Source organism: Watersipora subatra, chromosome 10 (genome assembly GCF_963576615.1).
Source record: "Watersipora subatra chromosome 10, tzWatSuba1.1, whole genome shotgun sequence".
Classification (NCBI taxonomy): domain Eukaryota; kingdom Metazoa; phylum Bryozoa; class Gymnolaemata; order Cheilostomatida; family Watersiporidae; genus Watersipora; species Watersipora subatra.
In genome coordinates this window covers 17,743,962-17,766,717 of record NC_088717.1, presented here as the reverse complement: position 1 = coordinate 17,766,717, position 22,756 = coordinate 17,743,962, and the positions used below count along the sequence as shown (strand labels likewise).

Here is a 22,756-nt window from a genome sequence, read left to right as displayed (position 1 = left end):
AAGATAATTCGGGAGTCGCATCCCACCTGTTTCTACACCCAAGTAAACTAGGCTGCGTAGTTTCGCTTTGTTTATCTGCACTTCCAGTTTACATAAGATTACAAATTTTTGGCCGCTTTGTGCGTAATATGTTTTCAGCCTGATTGCGATTTTCAAGTCGACATAACTAATAGTCTTTGAGATGTCAGTAAAGTACCGAGGACAAATCTAACCGACTGAGAAATAAAAAATGGCTGCTGGCAGATCATAAGTTTCTAATGAGAAGATCAAAAATAGACAACATTAAAAAACTTCTCCTCGGCAACAAGAGCTTCACACTAAAAATATATGTTTTTTATTCCTAATGAATATACACATTCTATCGGACTCAGTTTACTGCAATCATAAAGTTTTTTCAATTGTTTCTAAATCATCACTTCTTTTAAAATGTGTAAAAAAATTATTTACTCTAAACGATTTTTGTTTAATTTTACTGAGTTTTACAAGCTTGAAGCTTCAAAATGCTATCTAGTTCACAAGTAATTGTACTATTACAAGTACTTTCCCAGTCGATAAAAAAGTTATTAACACGATTTAAGATCAGTGGACTGCTTGTGTATACAAGACTAGGCCTCATGGTGCTGTACACTTGTAAACAGTGGTAGTTATCAGTGGCAGTCATGGCACAGTGAGGGATCATCATGTGTAATAACTGAGAGCACAATCATTCAGTTACGCAGCAAAGTAATCGAGTGGTACAGTTGGTAGCATGCTAGGCTGGAAATATGAATATGCGTTCAATTCCCATAGGCTGCAATCGTTTTTCCTAATGCTATTAGCGTGGCTTCGGGTAAATGAACACGGCTCTTACTATAGTAAATAAGATTGTAAAAGAAGCCGTCTCGTAACACTTCGTAGAATAAAGCAGCAGACCAGACATTTTCCAAAGTTTGCCTGCTGCCAAAAACTGAAAATAATCAAAAGGTTAGGTTATGGTCATTATCACAATACAGCATCTCTAGTGGCTGTATAACCAGGCAGACAAAAGGAGACCTTGCTCATTGAGAGCACTTAATGTGGTAAGAGAAGACAATTCCGCCATGAAAAAGTTAGTTTCGTAACAAATAATTGTTGTGCAGCTGAAGAAACAATAAAATGAATAATGAGAGTGTAATCAATAAACATAACATCAAGTAGTCAGTAATAAAAAGTGAATAAAGATCGAATTCACAGCACCAGGTAATAATTTGACTTTAATTTATTATATATGTAGAGGTAGAAAGTCCACGTTGAGAAATATACATGAATTGATTATAGTCTGGTACCTCTGTGGGAAAGTCACCCAGGGGCTTTTTAAAGCAGATTTTTTAAATTTTGGACTGACATAGGATTACTTGGGGTTGTGTCCACTTTCTAACAGCACCAATAGTCCTGGTGTGGCTCAAGCCGCTGACTTTCTGGTCATAAGTGAGCTCCCTAACCACTGCATCACAGCTGCTGCTTATATTTATATGTATGCATGTATATACTAGTAACCTGGCAGTCTAGTGTGCTGTGCGCTTTAATTATTGGCACAGTTATTGTCAAATGCTTCAAGACAGTCAATTGGTGAAGTTTTAGAGTCTACCAAGCTAAATGTCCCGAATTTGAACAAATTTATAGTAATCCTTTATTCCAACTTACATCCCTGGCTCTAGACTGGAAGATAGGCAAAACTGGCTTTTTATAGTATAGATAATATATAACATACCATGTGCAATTGTATATATATATATATATATATATATATACATATGTATATATAAAGGTTATATACACTATATAAATACTCTCTATCCTTACTCTCTACACTTACACTCCATCTTTGTGATTTTATGCGTGAACTTTATTCTCTACTTCACCTTCAATGCTTTAGATTTGACAATAAACACCTACTAGCTGAATTTCCCAACTTGTACGGGTAATAAATAAGTGTTTGCACAGAAAATTTATTTTAATCAACATACAACATTCACCATTCTAACTTCTAAATGAAAGCGTTTGTTTATTTCTGTGTGTGCCATAAGTTTAATTAAATTTGTGCTAAATATACATATATTCATAGCATTTTGGGAAAGTCTGGGCACATATTTGTCTTTTAGTACACTGGCAGTCCCATGCTCCATTAAAGATTCGCAGGGCTAAAATAGTATGTCCACAATTATTTCATAGTATAGAAACAGGTGTTTTTGAGTTCAATTCCAGTGTGATGTGTTTTTTCTAGTAGTTGAAGAAAGTGTAGTTTAATCATTATAATTAGACATACAACCAACCAACAAATGTTTATATTTATATATATATATATATTGTATAGATAATTTGCATACTTTTGAAAATTACTTGGAAATTTTTCAAGTCATTAAATAGACTAGAAAGTGTGGAGGACATGGAAATGCTGTAACCAGGAGTTAATGTTATTTGTAGCGCCCTCTCAGAGAAAGACAATATTGAGAGAGTCAACCTTTTCTTCAGCATGCTTTCGCAACTGCTCCTCAGCAGTCCATCTGAGTCGACTATACACTCCTACTATATCCGATCAGATGTGGAGAGAAGTTATGACACCCTGTCCCTGGCTCCCTGTTGCATACAACTTCCTGAAGAGGCTAAAACTAATGTAGACAATGTATTGAGTGAGTTTGAAGCTGCTGACTTTGGAGATATGGTGAGTCTGATTGTCACAAACATTGCTGACTTATATGGTAACAAGGAGATATGGTGAGTCTGTCACAAACAATGCTGACTTATATGGTAACAAGGAGATATGGTGAGTCTGTCACAAACAATGCTGACTTATATGGTAACAAGGAGATATGGTGAGTCTGTCACAAACAATGCTGACTTATATGGTAACAAGGAGATATGGTGAGTCTGTCACAAACAATGCTGACTTATATGGTAACAAGGAGATATGGTGAGTCTGTCACAAACAATGCTGACTTATATGGTAACAAGGAGATATGGTGAGTCTGTCACAAACATTGCTGACTTATATGGTAACAAGGTGATACGGTGAGTCTCACTGTCACAAACTTTGCTGACTTATATGGTAACAAGGTGACAATGTTGTTTGGAGTTGCCCTGCTCTAGCTGTTAGCACAATACAAGCATTTGCTTTCTATTGACTGTATGTTTACAGAGTGAAGACTTCTATGAGATGAGAAGAGCTTATACTATTATGGGCTGCTGCTTATTTTATAAGGTATCTATAGACCCAAAGACCTAGTATTTAACTTTTTGCTTGCTACATTAAGTATCCATAGACCCACAGACATAGTATTTAACTTGCTGCTTACTATATTAGATATTCATAGACATAGCAGATATCTTACTTATTGTTTTGTAAGATATTCACAATCAAAGCATTTCTAAGTTGCTGCTGGATTTTATACATTCATGGGGTCCATTCTATTATATTTTTGTATTACTCTGCATGCATTTAATAGTTTATTGCACATATTTTAGGGATATTTAGTAGCAAACCACTTACCAACTCCGGATATGCTCGATATAGCCACATATGCCAGCCACTATAATATACTTGCTATTTCAAGACTCAGTCCCATTGGCTCCTCCATGGTTTGGCAGGAAGTGTTTCCCACTCGTCGTAATGGCACCAGTGAAAATACCCAGGATCCGTTTTATGTAGAAGTTGAAGGAAGATATTTTCTGCTCATTGTTGCTCACGTAAGTTTGAGTAGTTGCCCACCACTAGTCTCAAGCACCTGCATGATGGTGTCAGTAAAGTGAAAAGTGTAGTGCATTTCACCTGATCTATGTGATCAGGTGAAATGCATGTTACTTTACATGCAATAGTATATAAAAGTTACTAACGGCAATCATTCTTTTTTATTGAAGCCTTGCAAATAGTTTTATAAAATTTAGCTTAGTTTCCTAAGTGGGTGTGTTAATTCCTGTTTCAGCATTTCTTGTTAGCTAACTCTAGTCGCAATAAAATCTAAAGTTTGTTTTTTGTCAGAGCTTTCTCTGACTTTTTCATTTTACATTCTAGTTGTTTTTCATTTGCAATTATTCCTCAAATTTTTCAGCATCAAAGTTATCCTCCGTCTTTGCGGCTGTCTCTTCTATCTGTACTAAAATTTTTGTTAAAGATAAGTACATTGCTCGATAGTATTGTCATTGTTATCATTTAAATATGGTACATCCATCTAATCCTTTTTCTCCTCGAGAACTAGTTTTTAATGTAGTTGCCTTCTCATGGTGTAGCCACTCTACTGTACTGGTTTTTTCTATGTTCTTACATTAGGGACCCTAATCTACAACGATATTCTGTTAAAATACATTCGACACAGACTTGAGTTGTTAATTCTGATAATTTTTGTTTCTCTATGTATAATGCATTGATGCATTCTATATCTCTTATAGAAACACACAGTGATGGGGGTGCTGTTAGAATCTGGGGGCTGTGCTGCAAGGTATATTTAAATCAAACTTCTATTAGCCTGTAGTTATATCAGTAGTTCTACTGTCTTCTAGAATGGCGGAGTTGTGCACTGGTGTATCATTGTAGCAATGGCTATAGACATTTACTAGTCGAACGTCTGGTGTTGCACAGGTAATAAAAAACAGCTTATAAACAGCGGCAGAAAATTTAGCAGGCCATCAGTTAAGTTTCTTCACTCAATGAATATGAGTAAGTTTAGCTAGTTTAAATCTTTACTATAATAAGACCGGAAAGCCAGCTTCTAATCGTTACGCAACGTGTCATGGTCTCTCCCGCAGTAAATCATGATCTTCAAGCGTGCCAGTCGTAACCAATAGTATTTTCGCAAGCTCTTTAAGCATGCATACTTTAACCGGTGTAATGAGTATGAACACAATTATTCTATTGTAAGATTCTATTCTATTGCCGCTTGGCTTGGAGGATAGCATGCTCGTCTGCATACCTGCAGGCTCTGAGTTCAAATTCAGCACGAAGAAGATTTTTTATTCCGAAAACTAATCACTTTAAATGGGCATATGGACGACGAGCACTGATATTTGTATTCCTATATATAGATATAAGATATATCAATATACATATAGCATTCCCTAATAAGTTGTTATATTCTCTATATTTAGTTCACACTTGGTATTTTTCACTTGAACTTTCCTTAAAAGGTCAAAGTTTACCTTCTTATAGATGACAGTAGTTATAATTGCCATGAGGCCCCTTTTTCCTAAATACTAAAGCATTATTCTAGGAGCTATTCATTTATGCTGTGTAGTGCCAGGCCTTTTTTAGTAATAAGTTTTCATATTGACTGTTTTTTTTTGTGTAATTTAAGGCTGTGTTACAGAGCAATGGGAAACCCAGTGGCCGATGTATTTTATATTAACCAAGCTCGTCAAACTCTTCAACAGCTGGAAACCTTTGACTTTAGCTTGATATGTGAGGCACGATTGCAGACGCCACGACCTCCTTTGAATTGTATAGAGAATTTGCAGCCATATGGAACTAAGGTTATACCTGCGGCCTCTACAATAGCCAAAGGTAAGGTTTATCTTTGGACGTATTTGTTTGGAAATGTTTTTGTGTAGGTTAATTGGAGCAAGTGCTATGCTTGGTGCATGCACCTACATGTAGTAATCTGAAATGTGAGATTCAAATCTCAGACCAAGTAGTAAGATTTGGTCGAAAGTAGATAACTCTCAAAGTTGATGGTGCAACAGAAGTTAGATGTTCATAATAACCATAGAAATAAGAATCTAATGTACTTGTTCTAACACAATGGTGACAGCGGAAAAGTCTGCACATTTTTCGAAAATTATCGCGAAAAAACTATTTTAATTTAACTACTTAACTACGCAGTTTTCAAGGGCTAACTGTTCTCGCGATCATGGCCCATTATATACAAGCATTACGGAGGCAGCAGTAATTGGCTACAGTCAGCATCGTTTAGTCATTCCATCACCAGACAAAGAGAGGCACATCTAGAATTGATTTAAACATAGATGATTAAAGGACAAAGCTATTACTGTATGGTGCTTGTGCAATTCTCATGGCGTGTCCTTTGAAATTGCTTTCAAGTGCGAAGACGAGTCAGTCTTCTTTATTTATTTCATTATTTTGGTATTTTGATGTGCAACCAAACTACTGCAATAACAACTCAGATGCATTCTGCAAATAAAAATGCATCTTAGGTTTTTAGGTTATTCAATCCTTCCTTTGAAAAAATTATTTATTTTGGTCAAAAGTTGAGTGGGAGATGCTCGACAAAGGTGAACTCTTTTTAAGTCAGTTTGTATGAGTTTTTGTGCATTGAGTTGCTGTTATTGGTAACTTTGGATTTCAAAAGCTTGTGTGTTTCTTCAGTTCATCTATATTATTTGAAAAGTCATATAACCATTGAGAACAAGAGCAAAGCAGGGCATTAGCAGGGCAGTTCTCATCATCACACTGCTGTTATTAGAACTTAAGCTAAAATCGATTATTTAGCTTATTAACTCCTCTAAGATTCTCATTACAGGTATTTTGTGTTTTAATTGTTCAGCCTCTTCAAAATTTGTATCCCAAGTATATGCTTTAGTAGTAGCTGTTAGCTGGTTTCAAATCAATTAGAGCAGTTTTAGTGCATGAGTTTTTGATGACTTGAATTAAAGTTATAGAATAGCGGTGTTACTGTCACAAAACAATCCATCGGTTTTTTTTTGGCGTCATCACCCTGTTGGCACATGCGCTCATCCACGAAAAAGCCGCCATCTTTGTAGAAAACGATCGTCATTCTCTTGATTAATAGTATTTTTCGATGTTGTTTTGATACTAAAATAAAAAATTTGCAAACAAAAGCATTTGCAATAATTAATTGCAGAAGCTTCGTGTTTTTAATAATAAAAGTTGTCCATAAAGATGGCAGACGAGGATAGAATGACGTCACGAAATAATGAAGGATAATATTTAGCATTATAGGAGCCAAAACATTTTTCTTCAACAGTGTTTGAACTTCTAGCTCTTGACTTGTGTATCTCTGTACACCGATGCTCTACTACCTATCAAATGTCTTGGAACAATTTAGATTAATTGTGCAGTTAGTTATTCACTGTGCTTTATATGCACACCTGATGATCACGGCACACTAGACTGTCAGGAAACTAGCGGTGATAATAATACAATTGGAAGCCATTGACACTAGTTTAGTTACAGGTTGACTTGCAACAAAATTCACATTACAGTTATTTGGTGTCATAAGATTCCCCATGTCTTACTTTGTTGTGTTGTAGGTGCAAAATATATGGGAATGCGATTACAAGCCCTTACAAGCTAAAAAACGAACAGTTAATCGCAGCCACACGAGACCGCCGTAGTTTGGATTCGCGTTCCAAAACGTCTCAAATGGGACGTAGTTGCAGGATGGTTTCTGTTTACACTTTCATGCAACCTCATTCGTCGAAATATTTTCACAAATATGCTTCACGCATTCAATAAAACCATGTCTATTGCTCTTACGCGTCTGTTTTATCGTCATTGTAATGCTGTCACTTTTAGCACTGATATCTTATAACTTACCATAAAAAATCGTTAAACGTTCTAACCTTAGCTCGAAGGAGTGCAAATCATTGTCTGATAATCATGACGAGCCTGTTGGTTACCTGTGATAATCGAAAAGTGCTGCAAAAATTATTTGCGAAGTATTGGGTCACATGATCAGATTACGACTTGACGATTAGTCCAAGCCGAAACTAAACTGTAAAGTAGCGAGCATCTATATTTGATTCGGGGCCTTCGGTAAAACCCGAAGTGTTTGTCATATACTAGTGCTACGATAAGTTTTATATTGAGCTTTTTATTGGCCTTTCAATTCACGTGAGAACATCACGTGACAAGACGATAACCAAACTGTAATGACAACGTCAGATAAATAAAGAAATTCCAATCTACGGTGGCTTTTCGTTTTTGAGCTTTTAAGGGCTTGTAATCACATTTCCATGTATTTGGCACCTACAACACAACAGAGTAAGACATGGTGAATCTTTTGATACCAAATAACTGTAATGTGAATTTTGTTGCAAGTCAACCTTTAATAATTGACTAACCCTAATGTCCCTACGAGGTACCCTAGTTCCTCACCTACTTACACGCACGCGCATATATATTCATGGTACAAACAGTACTGTTTCGGCTATTGAAGCCTCATCAGTGCAGCTCAGAGTAGGCAAGGGAAACAAATCCTGCCATGTATATTAGCTGTGCTACCTGTCATTACCTGTGTATTAAAAAACAGCTTATAAACAATGAGAGGTAATGAGAGTTGGCTGCCACTTGCTATTAGCCTGGCACATTGCCAATGGATAATTTTAGTACTTAATTAGCTAACTAATAAAAGCTACCTCATGACATTAGGCCATGATTTGCTTCTTATTGCCTAGTGAATCTATCAAGCTCCTGTGGTTTAGTTAGTAAGGTGTCGGACTGGAGTTATAGAGATCAGATCTTCTGCTTTACAGATTCTTTATTCTAAGATTTTAATAGCTACAACTGAACACACATACATACACACGACCAACATTGAGAAATATATATATTATATATATATACTTTGAGAAATATATATATTATATATTTATATATACATATTTCTCAAAGTCCGTCTGTTGGAAATCCGGCTATAGCTATTATTAGAACAGCTGAGCTGGACAACAATACAGACTCAAAGTCATGGCTTACCGTCATTGGAAGCCTAACCTTATTAACTAGCTTAGTGGAGTTTTCCATTGGCAATATGCCAGGCTACTAGCTTGAAAGGTACATTTGTTTGACAAAGTTTTAAAACCTTTACAGTTGTTTTTATTTTTCTCCTAATTTATTTCAACTACACGACACACTTTTCTCATGATATGTACTTTGAAAGTTATAATGGCAAATGTTGTTATATGTTAAATACAAATCAATTTTCTGTCCAAAGACTTCTATTACACGGGCAACGCCGGATGGCACAGCTTGTATATACATATATATACTTGTATATACATATATATATATATATATATATATATATATATATATATATATATATATATTGATGAATAAAGATGAACTCTATGTACATATATAATATATGTACATAGAGTTCATCTTTATTTTAATGACCAAATGAAAGATGCATGTGCTATTGTTGTTAGTGAGTAACAAACAGTAGTCTATGGTAAAGTGAAATAATCACACTGAGCTCAGACATTCATCCATAAATTATGACTCAGTTCAGACTAGGCGCTGATAAAGGGCATTCATTGCATGCATTGCTGACAAGTTAAATAAACCTCGCGTTTCAGGAATCTTGGCAAAGGCTGGTACTACCGCAGCAGATTTTATGAAAAGAGCCGGAGCTAATAAGCCTAAGTCTAAACAGGGATCTGATCCATTCACCACCTCTGGTAGGTTGCTAATGTTATTCCCCATATTTCATCATGTTAGTAAGAGACAGCCCGCCATAATAGAGAGAGAGAGGGAGAGGGAGAGGGAGAGGGAGAGGGAGAGGGAGAGGGAGAGGGAGAGGGAGAGGGAGAGAGAGAGCCTTCTATGATCAGGCGAGGTGATCATGTGAGACAGTCTGATTCAATTATGTGCGGCCATTTGACGCGCTCATTTGAAGTTACTGGCTATGATCCTGTGAAGCAATGATGTGTCAATTCTTAATGTAATCACTTTAATTAAACTGGTGTGAGACACTCTATCCCCATTCTAGGATATGGCAAAATTTAGTTGTGTTGGACAGCCTGGTGTGACTCCGTAAAACAGCTGGATTTAGCTACTTGAAACTGTGTGATTTGAACATTCGAGATAGCCAAATGCGGCTGTGTGATAATACAGCCTCCTGCAGTTGTTCGGGTCAGCTTCTTGTGCTTATCGCATGCTTTACTACAGATACAGGTTTATATAGATATAAAATGAACACACATACTATATGCGAGCTGTTCTTCCTTCCTATGCAAGGAAGAACATGCATGCAATGGTATGTGAAAGGTTGTTTTCTAACAAAAATGTGTGTTTTGTTTTTTTTCTCGCCTTTTCTGTGTTTCTATGAGACATAACATGTTGCTAAAGTCAAACTAAAAATATAAATATATTACTCACAACTAACCAAATTTCAATGCTAGTTACTTATTATGAAGTTAAGTTTCTTAAGAGTGGCTGTTAACCAGAGTGGTAGACCTAAATCCTTAAATATCTATTACTAGCTGTACTACCCAGCATTGCCTGGGTAATAAAAAAGTCTTGAGTCAGAAAATTGATTTGTATATAATAACATTTGCCATTCTAGCTTTCAAACTACATATCATGAGAAAAGTGTTTTGTGTAATTGAAATAAATTAAGAGAGAAAATAAAAACGACTGTTAAGGTTTTCGAACTTTGTCAAACAACTTTTAAACTTCATATCAAGAGGAAAATGTTTCTTGCAGGTCAAATAAAATAAAAAACAAAACGGCTATAAAACGATTTAGATGTAAATGTGAAATAGTTAGCATGTAATAGCTAAATTAAGCCGGTTTTGCTACTATTACAGTATAAAAGATGATTTGGTAATGATACAATTAATACGAACTGAGAAAACAAAATAAAAGTCCTGAATATGTAGAATTAATATTAACCACTCTTGTATAGAAGTGTGTGTATAAAAAAATTTTCTGTTCCACCTGAAGCTATCCATCAAAACTTTGAATATGAGGATACGGAGACAATATAACTTTCCATGCGAGAAGTATTGGTCTTGACCTCAGATATAGTAATCGAACCTTACGAAAAATATTTCTTAACCGGGGCATCATAACGCGTGGCCGCCACGGTAAAATAATCAGCGTGTGCTATAGCTATAGACGGAATAACAGATCCACAGACATACTTTGAGAAATACATACATGTATATAGATAAAGATAATAAAAGCAGTGTCTATCTGTTTGAAGCTACGGTTGAAGGGTTGGAAAAAAGATTACATCATATGGGATTTGAACCCATGACATTCTCCGTTGCTACCCACAAGCTGTCACCTGCACCAATTATTCACCTTCCAGTATGCTACAATAGTGGTGCATATACTTATTCTCTGTGCTTTATAAGCACACCTGACCAACTCTCTCGGAACTCGAAACTGCCATGGTGCGAAAAAAATTTTACCAACTAGGTTTACCTATGGCAGTAAAATCTTGGCTCCTGATTGGTTGTAGTAATTGAGTTTTAGCAACCAAAACCTACATCATTACATTGAAAATTAATAGTTATAATTAGAAAGGAACACAAAATTTCAAAATTTTATTAAAAATGGTTTAAATCAATTAATTTTAAGTGAGCGCCCTCATACATTTTAACAGCACTTTTTGAATGATAACATAATTTTTACTACGTCATTTGGAATTTTGTGTTCTTTTCTAATTATAGCTATTAATTTTTAATGTAATGATATAGGTTTTGGTTACTAAAACTCAGTTACTAAAACCAATCAGGAACCAAGATTTTACTGCCATAGGTAAACCTGTTTGGGAGAAACAATTTCGCTGCTAGGGTACTAGTGTATATAATCGAAACCCTGGTTCCTTACTCTTTCTTGCTTATTCATCAATGCTGCCAGGTAATCTTCATCAACCAGGATTAGAAACTGACCGCTACAAAGCTTTTTCTAGTTGTTATTTAATAACACTCCGTATTAGTTGACTGTATTTGGCTGATGCTTGTTAACAACTTTGACATACTTATGTGGCAGGTTTCATGGCATCGATTGAGAAAGGAGACGCTGATGCGCTATCACACGACAGCGGCAGCAGCCCGCCTCCAACACTTGGAAGCGAGGCATTCGCCAGGTCACGTAACATGAGTGTAGCTTCGACAGGCAGCGCTGATTCAAGCAACAGTGTGAGCCAGCTCTACAGTAGCATGAGAATGGGGCGGGGAAGCGGGAGGATCATTGCCAACACCGAGCAGAAGGAAGCGAATTCTGATCTCACATTGACGAGTCAAACAAAACAAAATTCTTTTGTGTGAGTAAATATTGCCTACCTACCTTTAATGATCGATTCAAGAAGAGGTTTAAAAAGACTCATGAAAAGTAGCCAATGAGCTTTCATTGTTTCAAAACAGTTCCAACTTGGTTATAAACTCATTTCTGAATGCAGCATATTGAATTGGTGTAATCTCTTTAATCAGCACATGACCATTTTGAAAGCAATTGAAAGCACATGATATGTTATACTAAACCTGGCTTTTAGTTCGCTCTCAATGTTGTCCAGCAAATTCATGCATGAAGTTCTACTTATTCAACTCTGCTAGTGAGTGCTGAGCTCTACTCTTCATGCCATGTTTGTGGTTAATGAAGTTGAATATGGGTGATCTTGCGCTAATGATAGTTTTTTACTACCAAGTATAAGAATTCAAATTGGGTTGTTCATGACAAGCCTAATCAGCATCATTGAAAAGGTGATAACCTGTGGAGTAGCACACTAACCAAAACAGTCGGTCTTTATCTCTTTGGAAAGAGAGATTATGCAGCTAATTAGAATAGTCATGTATTAACATCATGAGGTCTATAACAGTCGGAAGTTACCACTAAAATCGATGAGATGTGTGTAAAAGTATTTAGAAATGATACCCATTATAGCCCAAAATTGGTTACAACCCTTCTTTGTACAATGATCACCTTTAGTAATCTTATTTTCATTATGTTTTTAGCCTTTCATCTGGGGAAGAAAATACACTGTTCAACTACATGAGCTTTGACTCTGTTCTTGGAGTTGTCCTCTCTCCCACTGTAGATGAGTTTTTAGTGTATGACTCTGCAGATCATAGATGTCTTGTGAGCATGTTCTATGCAACATGTCTTAATATCAAGTGTCTTTTCCAGCAATCATTTGATTCTAATGTAAGTACATGTTTGTGAGAACATATGGTCTTGGTGAAAATATTTGTGCAATGCACTATAGTTTGAGGTATGAGAGACAGTTCATAATATCCAGTATTCTCTGAACTATTAAAATCCAAGTTACCCTTTAATCAGCACAGTAGTTTCATGGTTGATATGTAATCTGACAAAGTATGCCTGTGTTTGAATGGCATCAAATGTGTCTATCATTTTTAGGATTTACAAGCTACAACCATACATGAACACGGGGTGATGTTCAGCCTGCCTTCATCAATAAGCAATAGATCTCACCGCTACTGGGTGATAGGGTATGCTTCAATGTTTGGTTCAGTTTTTGTTGTCACTGTGGGAAAGTTTATCTTTGATTTTAAAGTAAACATGAAATATTTTCACTGCTGTTGTATTTGTAGTCGATGCTTTCTGCAACCCAGTAGACACGAGTTCTATGTCTGTCATCATGAGCTGATAACAGAAAATATGGTCGAACTAGCATTTAAAATCAACACCGGAGTATTACTGTGAAGGGATTAAACCAAGCAGGAGTTGGCTACCCTTTACCAATTCTCTCATGAAGTCTGCTTTTATATGTTCGGAGCAGGAGGTAGAAATCACAAGAATGACACAATATTGTTTATTTCAAGCCTTTAGATGATGGAGTTTATTTCATAAATCAATACATAGCCGTCCTTCAATCCTTCCGATTTGACTTTCTTAGACCACATTTATTCCACATGGTTCTAAGTATGTGTTTATTATATGTAGTTTTTGAACATACCACTTACTATCTTTTTAATTTTTGTATTATTATGAAATACACAAAATAACGGAAATCTACTCATATGTGAATTAAATTTGCTGAATTCCTTGCCACATAGCCATGTGGGAGCCCTCTATTTAAAATATTAGTTATTGAATAGATACCTCAGTCATGTGTTACAGTACGTGGCCGCTTACAATAATCTAGCATTTTTAAAATATATATAACCAGTTGTAACTTGTCTTTAAAAAATACAGAAGCTTGACATAATTTTAATGCTCAAAATATTTTGTATCTATGTTTCTTATTTACTAGTCATTAATACACTGCTCTGGCTGCTACGTCGCTAAGCGGTGTTAAATATAAACATATTTTGTTCAATAAATGCTATTTTGAGAAATTGATGTTAGAAATGAGTGCATTTAATACGCTAGGGAAGTAGAAATTTTAAACATTTAAAAAAGTTTCAAAGAATTTAACACAGTGGCTTGAGAAAAGAAATTGTCATTTTAAAATTGACTCTACTGAGCAATATATGTGACAACTTTAAGTTGACGTTATTGGGCTTATCGAGTCCTAAAGATTAGAGTTGCCCCGATTCTAATATCGGAATCGGTATCGGTGCCGATATGGGTGTTAAGTATCTGAATCGGTATCGGCCGATCTTTTCTTAAAATATCGGAAACTTCAGATACTTTTTACATATCAACTATTTAACAGAAAACCGTATTTTAGCCTGCTACTTTAAAAAGAAAAATAATCAGCTGCAAGTTCCTTACTTTTACTTAATGAATTCCGGGCCTGCCACACAATCTATTTCATGTCTATAGCCTAATAAACATCCACACAGCTGAGCAATCTTTTGGCTTTAGTCAGGACGTAATCACAAAGTGCGGTATTTCCCAATTACAGCGATATGATTTATTTTAGCCGATCACAAACAATAGAACCATAATGAGAAACAAGAATGCGGTGTAATGTTTCTATTTACTAGCATTGCGAAAGTAATTTGAGCAGTCGATGCATAAAGTTATTTATCTCTCTCTTGATCTTGACGATATGTTGTATCGTTTGTATCGCATAAAATAACCTCTGTGGCTTATCGGTGTTTAGCCTGTTCTCCATAATCTTCAGCAAGCGAGTCCTTTTTCAGTACGACTAGCTAAGCTACATCGATAGTGATTGATAGAAGATTGAGACGTCTCACTGAGATGATTGAATCACTAACGGTAATTAAAGACGCATTTATTTGCTCTAGACTTGTACAGGCGCAGCAGTTCATTCAACAGTAGAAAATAGACTTCATTATCACAGAGAAAGCTGTGCCACTAACAGTAGTTACCATTCTTAATAACATACATTGAGAAACATGGACTGTTTTATTATTAGATGCACGGTGTGTCAGTATGTGAATATATATACATGTACATGTATATCTTTTTTCATAAATACAAACAAATAAATACATCAATATTTAAATTTTCTTTGCATTATATTTATATTTGCATAATAAAATTACCAATAATCTATGCAACACAAAAGAATCTGAATCGGATTATTTTTCAATAAGAATCGGTATATCGAATCGGTATCTGAATCGGCTGATGAAATTAGAATCGGGGCATCTCTACTAAAGATCAAGTGCTCAATTACCGAGCATCCCTCTACCTTTTGAACTCGAATATTGAACTCTTGATGGTACACAGAGACGAATTTTCTATAGGTAGTTTCGCCCGTTAGATGGTTTCGCCAACTTTTATTGTCCGCAATTAAATTGTATTGAAGTATCAGAGCCGATTAGGTTGGGCGAAGCGTAAATATTAGTTTCGGCTTCCATCTTTAGTTCCAAGTGCGAAGCTGTTTGTTTCAGCTTTGGACCATTCTGGAACGTTTGGTTAATAGGTAAGTGATTGGTAGGGTTAACATCATTTTTAATTTTAACTTGGATCTATGTCGACATTCGGTACCTAACACGGCTGAATCGAACTTTCTCTTTTTGTATCTTATTAATGCCTAGTCATCGTAGCCAAACATTCAACAAAATTGGTTCAAATAACGTGTTATATATACACCCAAGCAATTATTAGTTGAATAGTAAAAGATATTGGAAGGAGTAGCTGTTTGAACGGGAGACTAGAGTGGTAAATTATAACTGTATAGTTTTGTTGTTGAAACGGGTTATGTAACCACAACGTTTTTGTAGTTTAACGCTGCGAAAAATCAATATCAATCAACTTTTGTCTTTCGTAATGTTTAAAGTTCGTTGAACGGCCCAAAGAAGTAGTCTCTTTCAAAAGTATTATATTTTGACAGGAAAGCGTTGAGCTGAATGTTATATATAATGTCCTTTGCTATATTATCAACAGTGTCAATATCGTATGACAGTCGATAAAGTCTCAGACGCCTTCGATGTCTAAGAAGCCTAATCAATGCTCGTCAACTTATGATAACTGTTAATCATATTAAAACTAGTATAGTAAACTGTATACTGTCAGAAGCAAAAACGTCTGTACTTTCTTAAATATTGTAGAAAGGTAATGGAGAGCAATATCAAGGGTTTCGCCTTAAATATTTGAAGAGGTGCAAATTTCTCCATAGAAATTAGTAAATCCGTCATATGTGTAGGTGTATTTATTTGCGTTAAGACTTCTGAAACATATCACATTTGTTGTAGATTAGTGGTTTTAAAAATAGCGTTTGTTTTGTAGAAATTAGCACTAGTACCTCATAAATCGACCTTTGGCTTGGATCACAAGCTCATACCACTTTGGCATAGGCCTACTCCTCACCTGCTTGTCTTTGTGTTTTCTTGTCACAGTTTTCTTGTTTTGTCATGTCTTAATGCTTTTTAGTCACTGCTGTCTTAATGTTTGGTTTGTCTTCCTTCATTTTTTCACTGAAATGTTGCCAATGATTCGCAATTGGGTTTTAATTGGATCTGCTGAGATCTTCAAATCCATGTTCTTTGTACAAGGCATTTACCAAATGGGTCTATGTTTTTACTTTGTAGTTCATTTGATTTAGTCTTGTCTTGTTTATCAATCAGGGTTCTACATTTAGAATCATTTTCATCAAACCAAACTTGATATTTTCGCATCGGTTTTTGCAAAAGCCCGTGTGCTGTTTCATAGGTGGCTCTCTTCAACAGTGAATAGAGGTTTAGTCGAAAAGATAATGGTTGAAACCGTTGTTGCTGACAGGCTATTAGCCAAATTCATGGGCTATTAGTCCAACTTGAAGACTACCGAAAAGATATGTCTTATAGCACTATCATTTTGCTAAAATTCTCGAACACGGCACATCTAGCCCTAATATCACAATTATGCCATCTCAAAAGATTTCACTAGCTGTAGCTTGTAAAACAAATAAACATGCATGTCGGTAAGGCTGTGATAACTTTTAACAAACCAGATTTTGCATAGCAACTTAGACCTTAAATCAACAACACACAATATGCTATACATCTATATATTATTGAACCCATATGTTTGTAATTTTTGTAAAAAAAAGTTGCATGCGTGTCAAAATTGGGTGTGAAGTATTTTTACGGTACACCAATTACAACAGCATATGTTTAGCTGTTAGAGCTAGTACAAAATTAAAAAGCTAAACTAACATTGAGTTGAATATAAATTTAGCCAATAGATGAAAACTTAGTATTAATATTAATATATATTAATATAGTATTCATAATATTTTGGTCAATATTATTATTATTGTCGACGAAATGACATAAGTTTTTGATTAATAGCCTAAATTTTTGATCAAAGTTCTACTTTTCAGTAAAAGATTTTAATTTCAACAAATGGTCTTTCGGTATATGTGTATTTCGACCAATAGAATTTCAGCAAAATCACAATAAACCTCTTCAACATCTATCTCTCTTTCATATTTGTCTTTCCATGGCAAGTGTCATCCATGTTCTCATCCATCTTTTCAAGCGCCTGATAGCAGTCATGGTTGTTCAACTTGTTCACATTTAAATTGGGAATTGAACATCGGATTCCTTTTATTTTTATCCTTCAGGTTCTCACATAGAACACAAGTTTTGTGCACCCTGCGTTATGATCTGTGGCACAATCATGGGGCTTATCGTTTTGAAAAGTCAGTACGGCGCAACTTTTTTCCTCCAAAATTCTCACATGCTGTTCTTCAGGCTGTCATAACTCGACCACACAATCACCAAAGTTGGCTGGTTTACTTTGCTACTAAGTGTTGATCTTAACATCCACTTTTTTATTTTAACACCTGCACCAATTGACAGTATGTCTGAATAATTGTGCAGCTACATATGCTCTTCGCTTTATCAGCACACCAGACGATCTCTCATGGCAAGCTATATTGCGAGGGTACCAGTATCTATAGGTCTAATAGATATACCCCTATATGTTATTTTCTCTCCCAGCTGCGGCAAGAGATAAAATGATATATTAAGGCTAACTATGAGACAATCATATTCAAGTCAAATTTGAGCACTTGCGCTGGATTTGACACTACATCATATGGAATTTCTTACATAATATGAAGTAAAAACTTTACATACTTTTCATATTCACTCTGGCACAGACATAGGCGTAGCCACAATGGTTTTGCATTCTGAATGTTGATTTATTTGAGAACACATCCATCTCTATCAGGCATAACTTCAGAGCTGAAGATCTTTTACCCAGTTTTATCACTTTTGTTTTTTTCTAAATCTTGCATCCTTGGTGTCCATTTTAGCAATCTGCTTTGACTGTTGTTGAGATCTATATCACTACAATTTGGACAGCTCGGTCAGAACTTATCTGATGCCAGTCCTTAAAGCATCGAGATACTAACTGGAACACACTCTTCCACTGGTCTTTCACTTACTATTCTAGTATTGAAACCTTCAGTGTCTTGGTGCCATTTCACCACTGTTAAGATACCATTTTCATTACTGCTTACCTTTTTTGTTTTTATGTACATTTCAGTATTGGCTCCACAATGCTGAAGTGTTCACCAATTTTCTGAACAAAAATGTAGTCAAACATTTTTGTTCAAAAAATTAGGGCATTCTTAGTTTTTGGTCACAATTTTATAGTTCGAAGCAATGTTTGATATTACTCGAAGCTCCGCAGTGATTGCTGACATTGATAGGCTTGTCATGGACGCATAAACCGCTCTATCATCCGTAAATCTGGTTCAGGCTACAGTACACTAATCAGCCATACGCAGTACCTTTCACAAATTCCAATGTTTTACACCTAAATTATTGTCACAGATATAAATTTAAACCAAACATTGGCGTTCATTTGATAACTCGTATGGCGCTGTGGGTAACAAAATTGTTTCAATTGATCAGACATTTGTCTTATTGTGAAACAGTTATGATATTGTTTTGTTGTCAGGCTAGTACGATAGTTGGTTGGCGAGCAACAGATCCTCATATTGAGTGGATGGCTGTGCTAGGTATTCGTCCCACAGTTGGGATAACGCTCTTGCTAGCAGTCATAAGCCTCCACACTAGCACCACCTCTGGAGACCCAGATGAATCATTGCATAGCAAAGCGAAACTCTCCAAGTTTGCTGCACCGACACTCAAGTTCTTATATTGGTATGTAAATCTCTTACTGTCTTGTGATATTCTATTCATGATCAAATGAGTCAGTTGTTATCCAACCTAACTGCACATTCATACAACACACATAGACTGAGGACTTTAACTATTACTCCCTCCCTTCCCCGTGATGCATTAGATGAGAGTTAAACATTTAACATGTATGTTTCTCATTCTTGACATCACATTTATATTGTTTGCAGTCACAGACCTTTGTTATCTGATTAAAATCTTACCTCTAATTGAGAGAACTCACTCGATACGATACGACAACTAACATGTCTAATGATAGGAGGATTTGTTGGATAGGTTGACTTTTTGATGTTTGGCATCACATGGTTTTGAGTATAAAGTGATTCATATATATTTATTTGTTGCTCACCATGATGAGCATGCGGGTTGTCACGTCTCATTGAAAATGTCTTATCATGTGCTAAAACTGTAGCTTCCCTTAGATTGTAAGAAGTTCGAGTTGCGAGGTACTGCGGTAAAGCAATGGTATTTTTGTTGCAGTTACTCATGAGGCTACCGAAAGGTGTTTGAGCAGTACTCAAGTGCGCTCCACCAACGATACCCTGGACTTTTAATCGAGGGAGATAACTACCCTCCTACTACTATTAAATATGTATTGGCTCAAATATTTTCCGCTGTTAAAATCATGTTTATACTTTGCGTCGTGTCAAATACTAATCCATTTCCATGGTTCGGACTCGAGACTCCGCCTCTCTTTCAGAGCGCTCTTGATAACAAGGTAAGTTATATTAACATGGATAAAGCGCTTTTCATTCTGTGAGAGTTTTTGTTATCCTAGCAGTTTCTCCATGAATAAGGACCTACGAGCAAGTCGTCATGGGTGTCATATTCGAGGGTGCTTCTCATTTTCTTTGCTTACAAGTAGTCTACCATTTTATCATTTTTTTTGGTCGAGTTCAAGCCAATGTCGCGCAGTAGTGGGAGTTTGTTACCAAATTTTCAAGTGCATTAGATGCCCTTTGTGTTGCTAAAACTGTGCTTCTTCTTAGGTTTACGCCGGTCTTATGGTATTCTTCATTGGCAATGCTATTGAGGGACAGCTTATTTCGACTGGTGCATTTGAAATCTCATTCAATGGTGAGTAAAATGCTGGATACCCACAATGCTATCAGTTTCTCAATAAAGCTAAAATGAGCCCAAATTCAGCTCTTCGACATAGATTCAGTAGCTTGTATTTGAATACACTATTTAGCAGTCTAATACTCTCATCACATAATTTGTACACTATTTACGCTATGTTTCCATGACTCGCATAATTTGCATGATTCAAATAATTCGAACAATTCGCAAGTTGAGTTACTTGCGAATTCAGCGTTTCAACCTGCCGATGCGGATTTAACGCCAGCGCTTGACCCCATAGGTCAAGTAATAGCTTTATTGATGACTCCATAAATAGATACGCAGTCTTGTCACGCTAAGCTTAGCAGCAATCGTTCAGAACGTTGGCTCACTGAGACTGCTGACATCGAAATAAAAACGTCTGAAGCATGAAAATGTTTTTAATGTAATAGCCATTGATATTCTAATGCGCATTATTCGCAAGTGTAGTTTCCATGATTCGAAAGCACAATGGATTCGATAAAGTTTTGTGGATCGCAAAACTTGCTTAGCTTGCTGATTTATGTCGTTTCCATGATGCGGATGGCTTGCGGATTGGCTCAAATTTGCGAATTATGCGCATCATGGAAACATAGTGTTACTTAAAGGTGCAAACACACTAGACGATTTTATTGTTTAGTGTGCACTGCTGGTGTGTGAGCTGGTGAACACACTTTAGCGGTACACCAGCAAATGATAATGAGGGCATGCTCACAAACTGCCAATAAAATTCCGTATCATTAGTTTCTTCGGGGTTGTTTAATAAATTTAAGTCAATATGGCGCCTTCTAGGCAACGACGTAAACAATTTCCGCGTTTGTTATTAGGCCTATTCACCGATTGTACACTACAAGAAGACAAGAAAAAAACTATCTTTGTTTTTTTAACTGTAATATTTTATGATTTTTATATATAGTTTACTTTATAGCAGTTTTTTATTTTTAATGTAATAAATATTTAACATATTCATGATGGTCAACCTGCGCAACGATTGCCTCCGAAATGTTGGTTTTCAGCTGGGTTTCTTTGTAATTTTGTGTGTTGTGTCATACAGAACTGGGTGTGCTCTTATTAAATCTTTGAATAAGTCAGTGTTCATTTTGATGATGTTTCAATCGTAACAAAATAGCAACATACTTTTGCTGTACGTTGCTATACGAAAAGATTACATAGGATTGCATACTGGGAAAACCAACCAATTGAAATGCATCTCGCACGCGATAAATTTGTGATAAAGAATGTCTAGCGTTATCGCTCTGCATGAGCTCGCTGAGCGATTTCTAGCGCAGATTAGCGCCACGCAGCACGAGATCGTGCTAAATCTCGCTTAATGTGTTTGCACCTTTGTCAGCGTCTGTAGTTGGACAGGAAAAGCCTTGCCACAGCCACTCATTGTTACGTGAGGCCAATACATAGCAAATCTCTTAGAAAATTTTTATGAACTGTTACTTAATACATTTGTAAGTACCCTGTCAACAGACATCCAGTCGATGTTACATAATGACTAGTCAACCATCATAGAGCCTTGTTCCTTACTGTTGTAGACCAGCCTGTATGGTCCAAGCTGGAAACAGGTCGAATTCCGCAGCCAAATGAAATTGTGCAGATCATAGAGAATACCATGAAGATGGGCAAATCAACCTTTGAACCTGAATTTTAGCATTGCACACCTTCTTGTTGTCTCGTTGTTTATTTTTGGAACTTGAAGGCATTGGATATGTAACTCGATGATATTAACAAATTATTGTTTATATATTCAGTCCTGCACCTCATAGTTTGTCGGCTAGCAATTGCTAGCTTTGTTTCTGCCTCATCCGCCATTATCTTTCAACAGCGTCAATGCTTTACTTTAAGAGCATAATGTATCATTGCTATACACATTTTTGTATTTAAGGCTAGTTCACATGTCACATTTACATCCCGTACGAGTGTTTTGGAAACGGAATAAGAGGCAAACCAGTTCCAGGCAGCTCATGATGCAGGTGATATCAAACTTTTAGCCTGTCACCTGTTGATCCTTACTGATACTGACACTGGTTTCCTTTGTTCTCGTTTCAATACACTTTGCAGCCATTTTTATTCGTTACATGGATTTTGTGCCAATACAACTATACCCTTTCTATCAGTCGTAATTTGATTGACTCAGTATATATTGACAATTATTTCAGTTTTATACGGAATTACACGAAAGACATGATAAAAATAATTTGGGCGTTTCTGTCTTTTCAAAATAAGTCACTTCTCATTTGCTTCCACCCAATGGTATCCAATGGCTTTTGTTCTTTCCACCTGTAATTATACAATTCGAAAGATCAGTATTGGCTTCAGCATGTTTTGTCAACCTTTTTCCTTTATTGACGACTCTCTAATGAATGTGTCAATCAGATCAAATCTATATTTTCATTTGTTGGTATGGTTTGGTTAT

General features: G+C 36.0%; 2 protein-coding genes across 3 annotated transcripts in view; both read left to right on the top strand.

Moving 5' to 3' along the window:
* Positions 1 to 13,634, top strand: part of LOC137406176 (protein inturned-like) — a 30,933-nt gene extending 17,299 nt beyond the window's left edge. Inside the window, exons 8-17 of the mRNA XM_068092709.1 lie at positions 2,443 to 2,680; positions 3,155 to 3,217; positions 3,481 to 3,702; positions 4,402 to 4,451; positions 5,316 to 5,509; positions 9,286 to 9,387; positions 11,711 to 11,984; positions 12,673 to 12,862; positions 13,079 to 13,170; positions 13,273 to 13,634. Of these exons, the coding sequence (XP_067948810.1) occupies positions 2,443 to 2,680; positions 3,155 to 3,217; positions 3,481 to 3,702; positions 4,402 to 4,451; positions 5,316 to 5,509; positions 9,286 to 9,387; positions 11,711 to 11,984; positions 12,673 to 12,862; positions 13,079 to 13,170; positions 13,273 to 13,384 (1,537 nt within the window). The 3' untranslated portion in view covers positions 13,385 to 13,634. The remainder of the gene's footprint in view (positions 1 to 2,442; positions 2,681 to 3,154; positions 3,218 to 3,480; positions 3,703 to 4,401; positions 4,452 to 5,315; positions 5,510 to 9,285; positions 9,388 to 11,710; positions 11,985 to 12,672; positions 12,863 to 13,078; positions 13,171 to 13,272) is intronic.
* A 1,821-nt stretch (positions 13,635 to 15,455) lies between these two features.
* On the top strand, positions 15,456 to 22,453 carry LOC137405880 (thioredoxin reductase-like selenoprotein T homolog CG3887). Of its 2 annotated transcripts, none has more exons than XM_068092320.1 (5): positions 15,456 to 15,521; positions 18,992 to 19,197; positions 19,714 to 19,951; positions 20,223 to 20,310; positions 21,876 to 22,453. In XM_068092320.1, the coding sequence occupies exons 2-5, from the start codon at positions 19,040 to 19,042 to the stop codon at positions 21,989 to 21,991; spliced, it is 600 nt and encodes a 199-aa protein (XP_067948421.1). In that variant the 5' UTR covers positions 15,456 to 15,521; positions 18,992 to 19,039; the 3' UTR covers positions 21,992 to 22,453. The 2 variants fall into 2 exon arrangements, with proteins under 2 accessions (XP_067948421.1, XP_067948422.1); XM_068092321.1 differs by lacking the exon at positions 15,456 to 15,521 and adding an exon at positions 18,343 to 18,460.
* Positions 22,454 to 22,756: the final 303 nt, after the last annotated feature.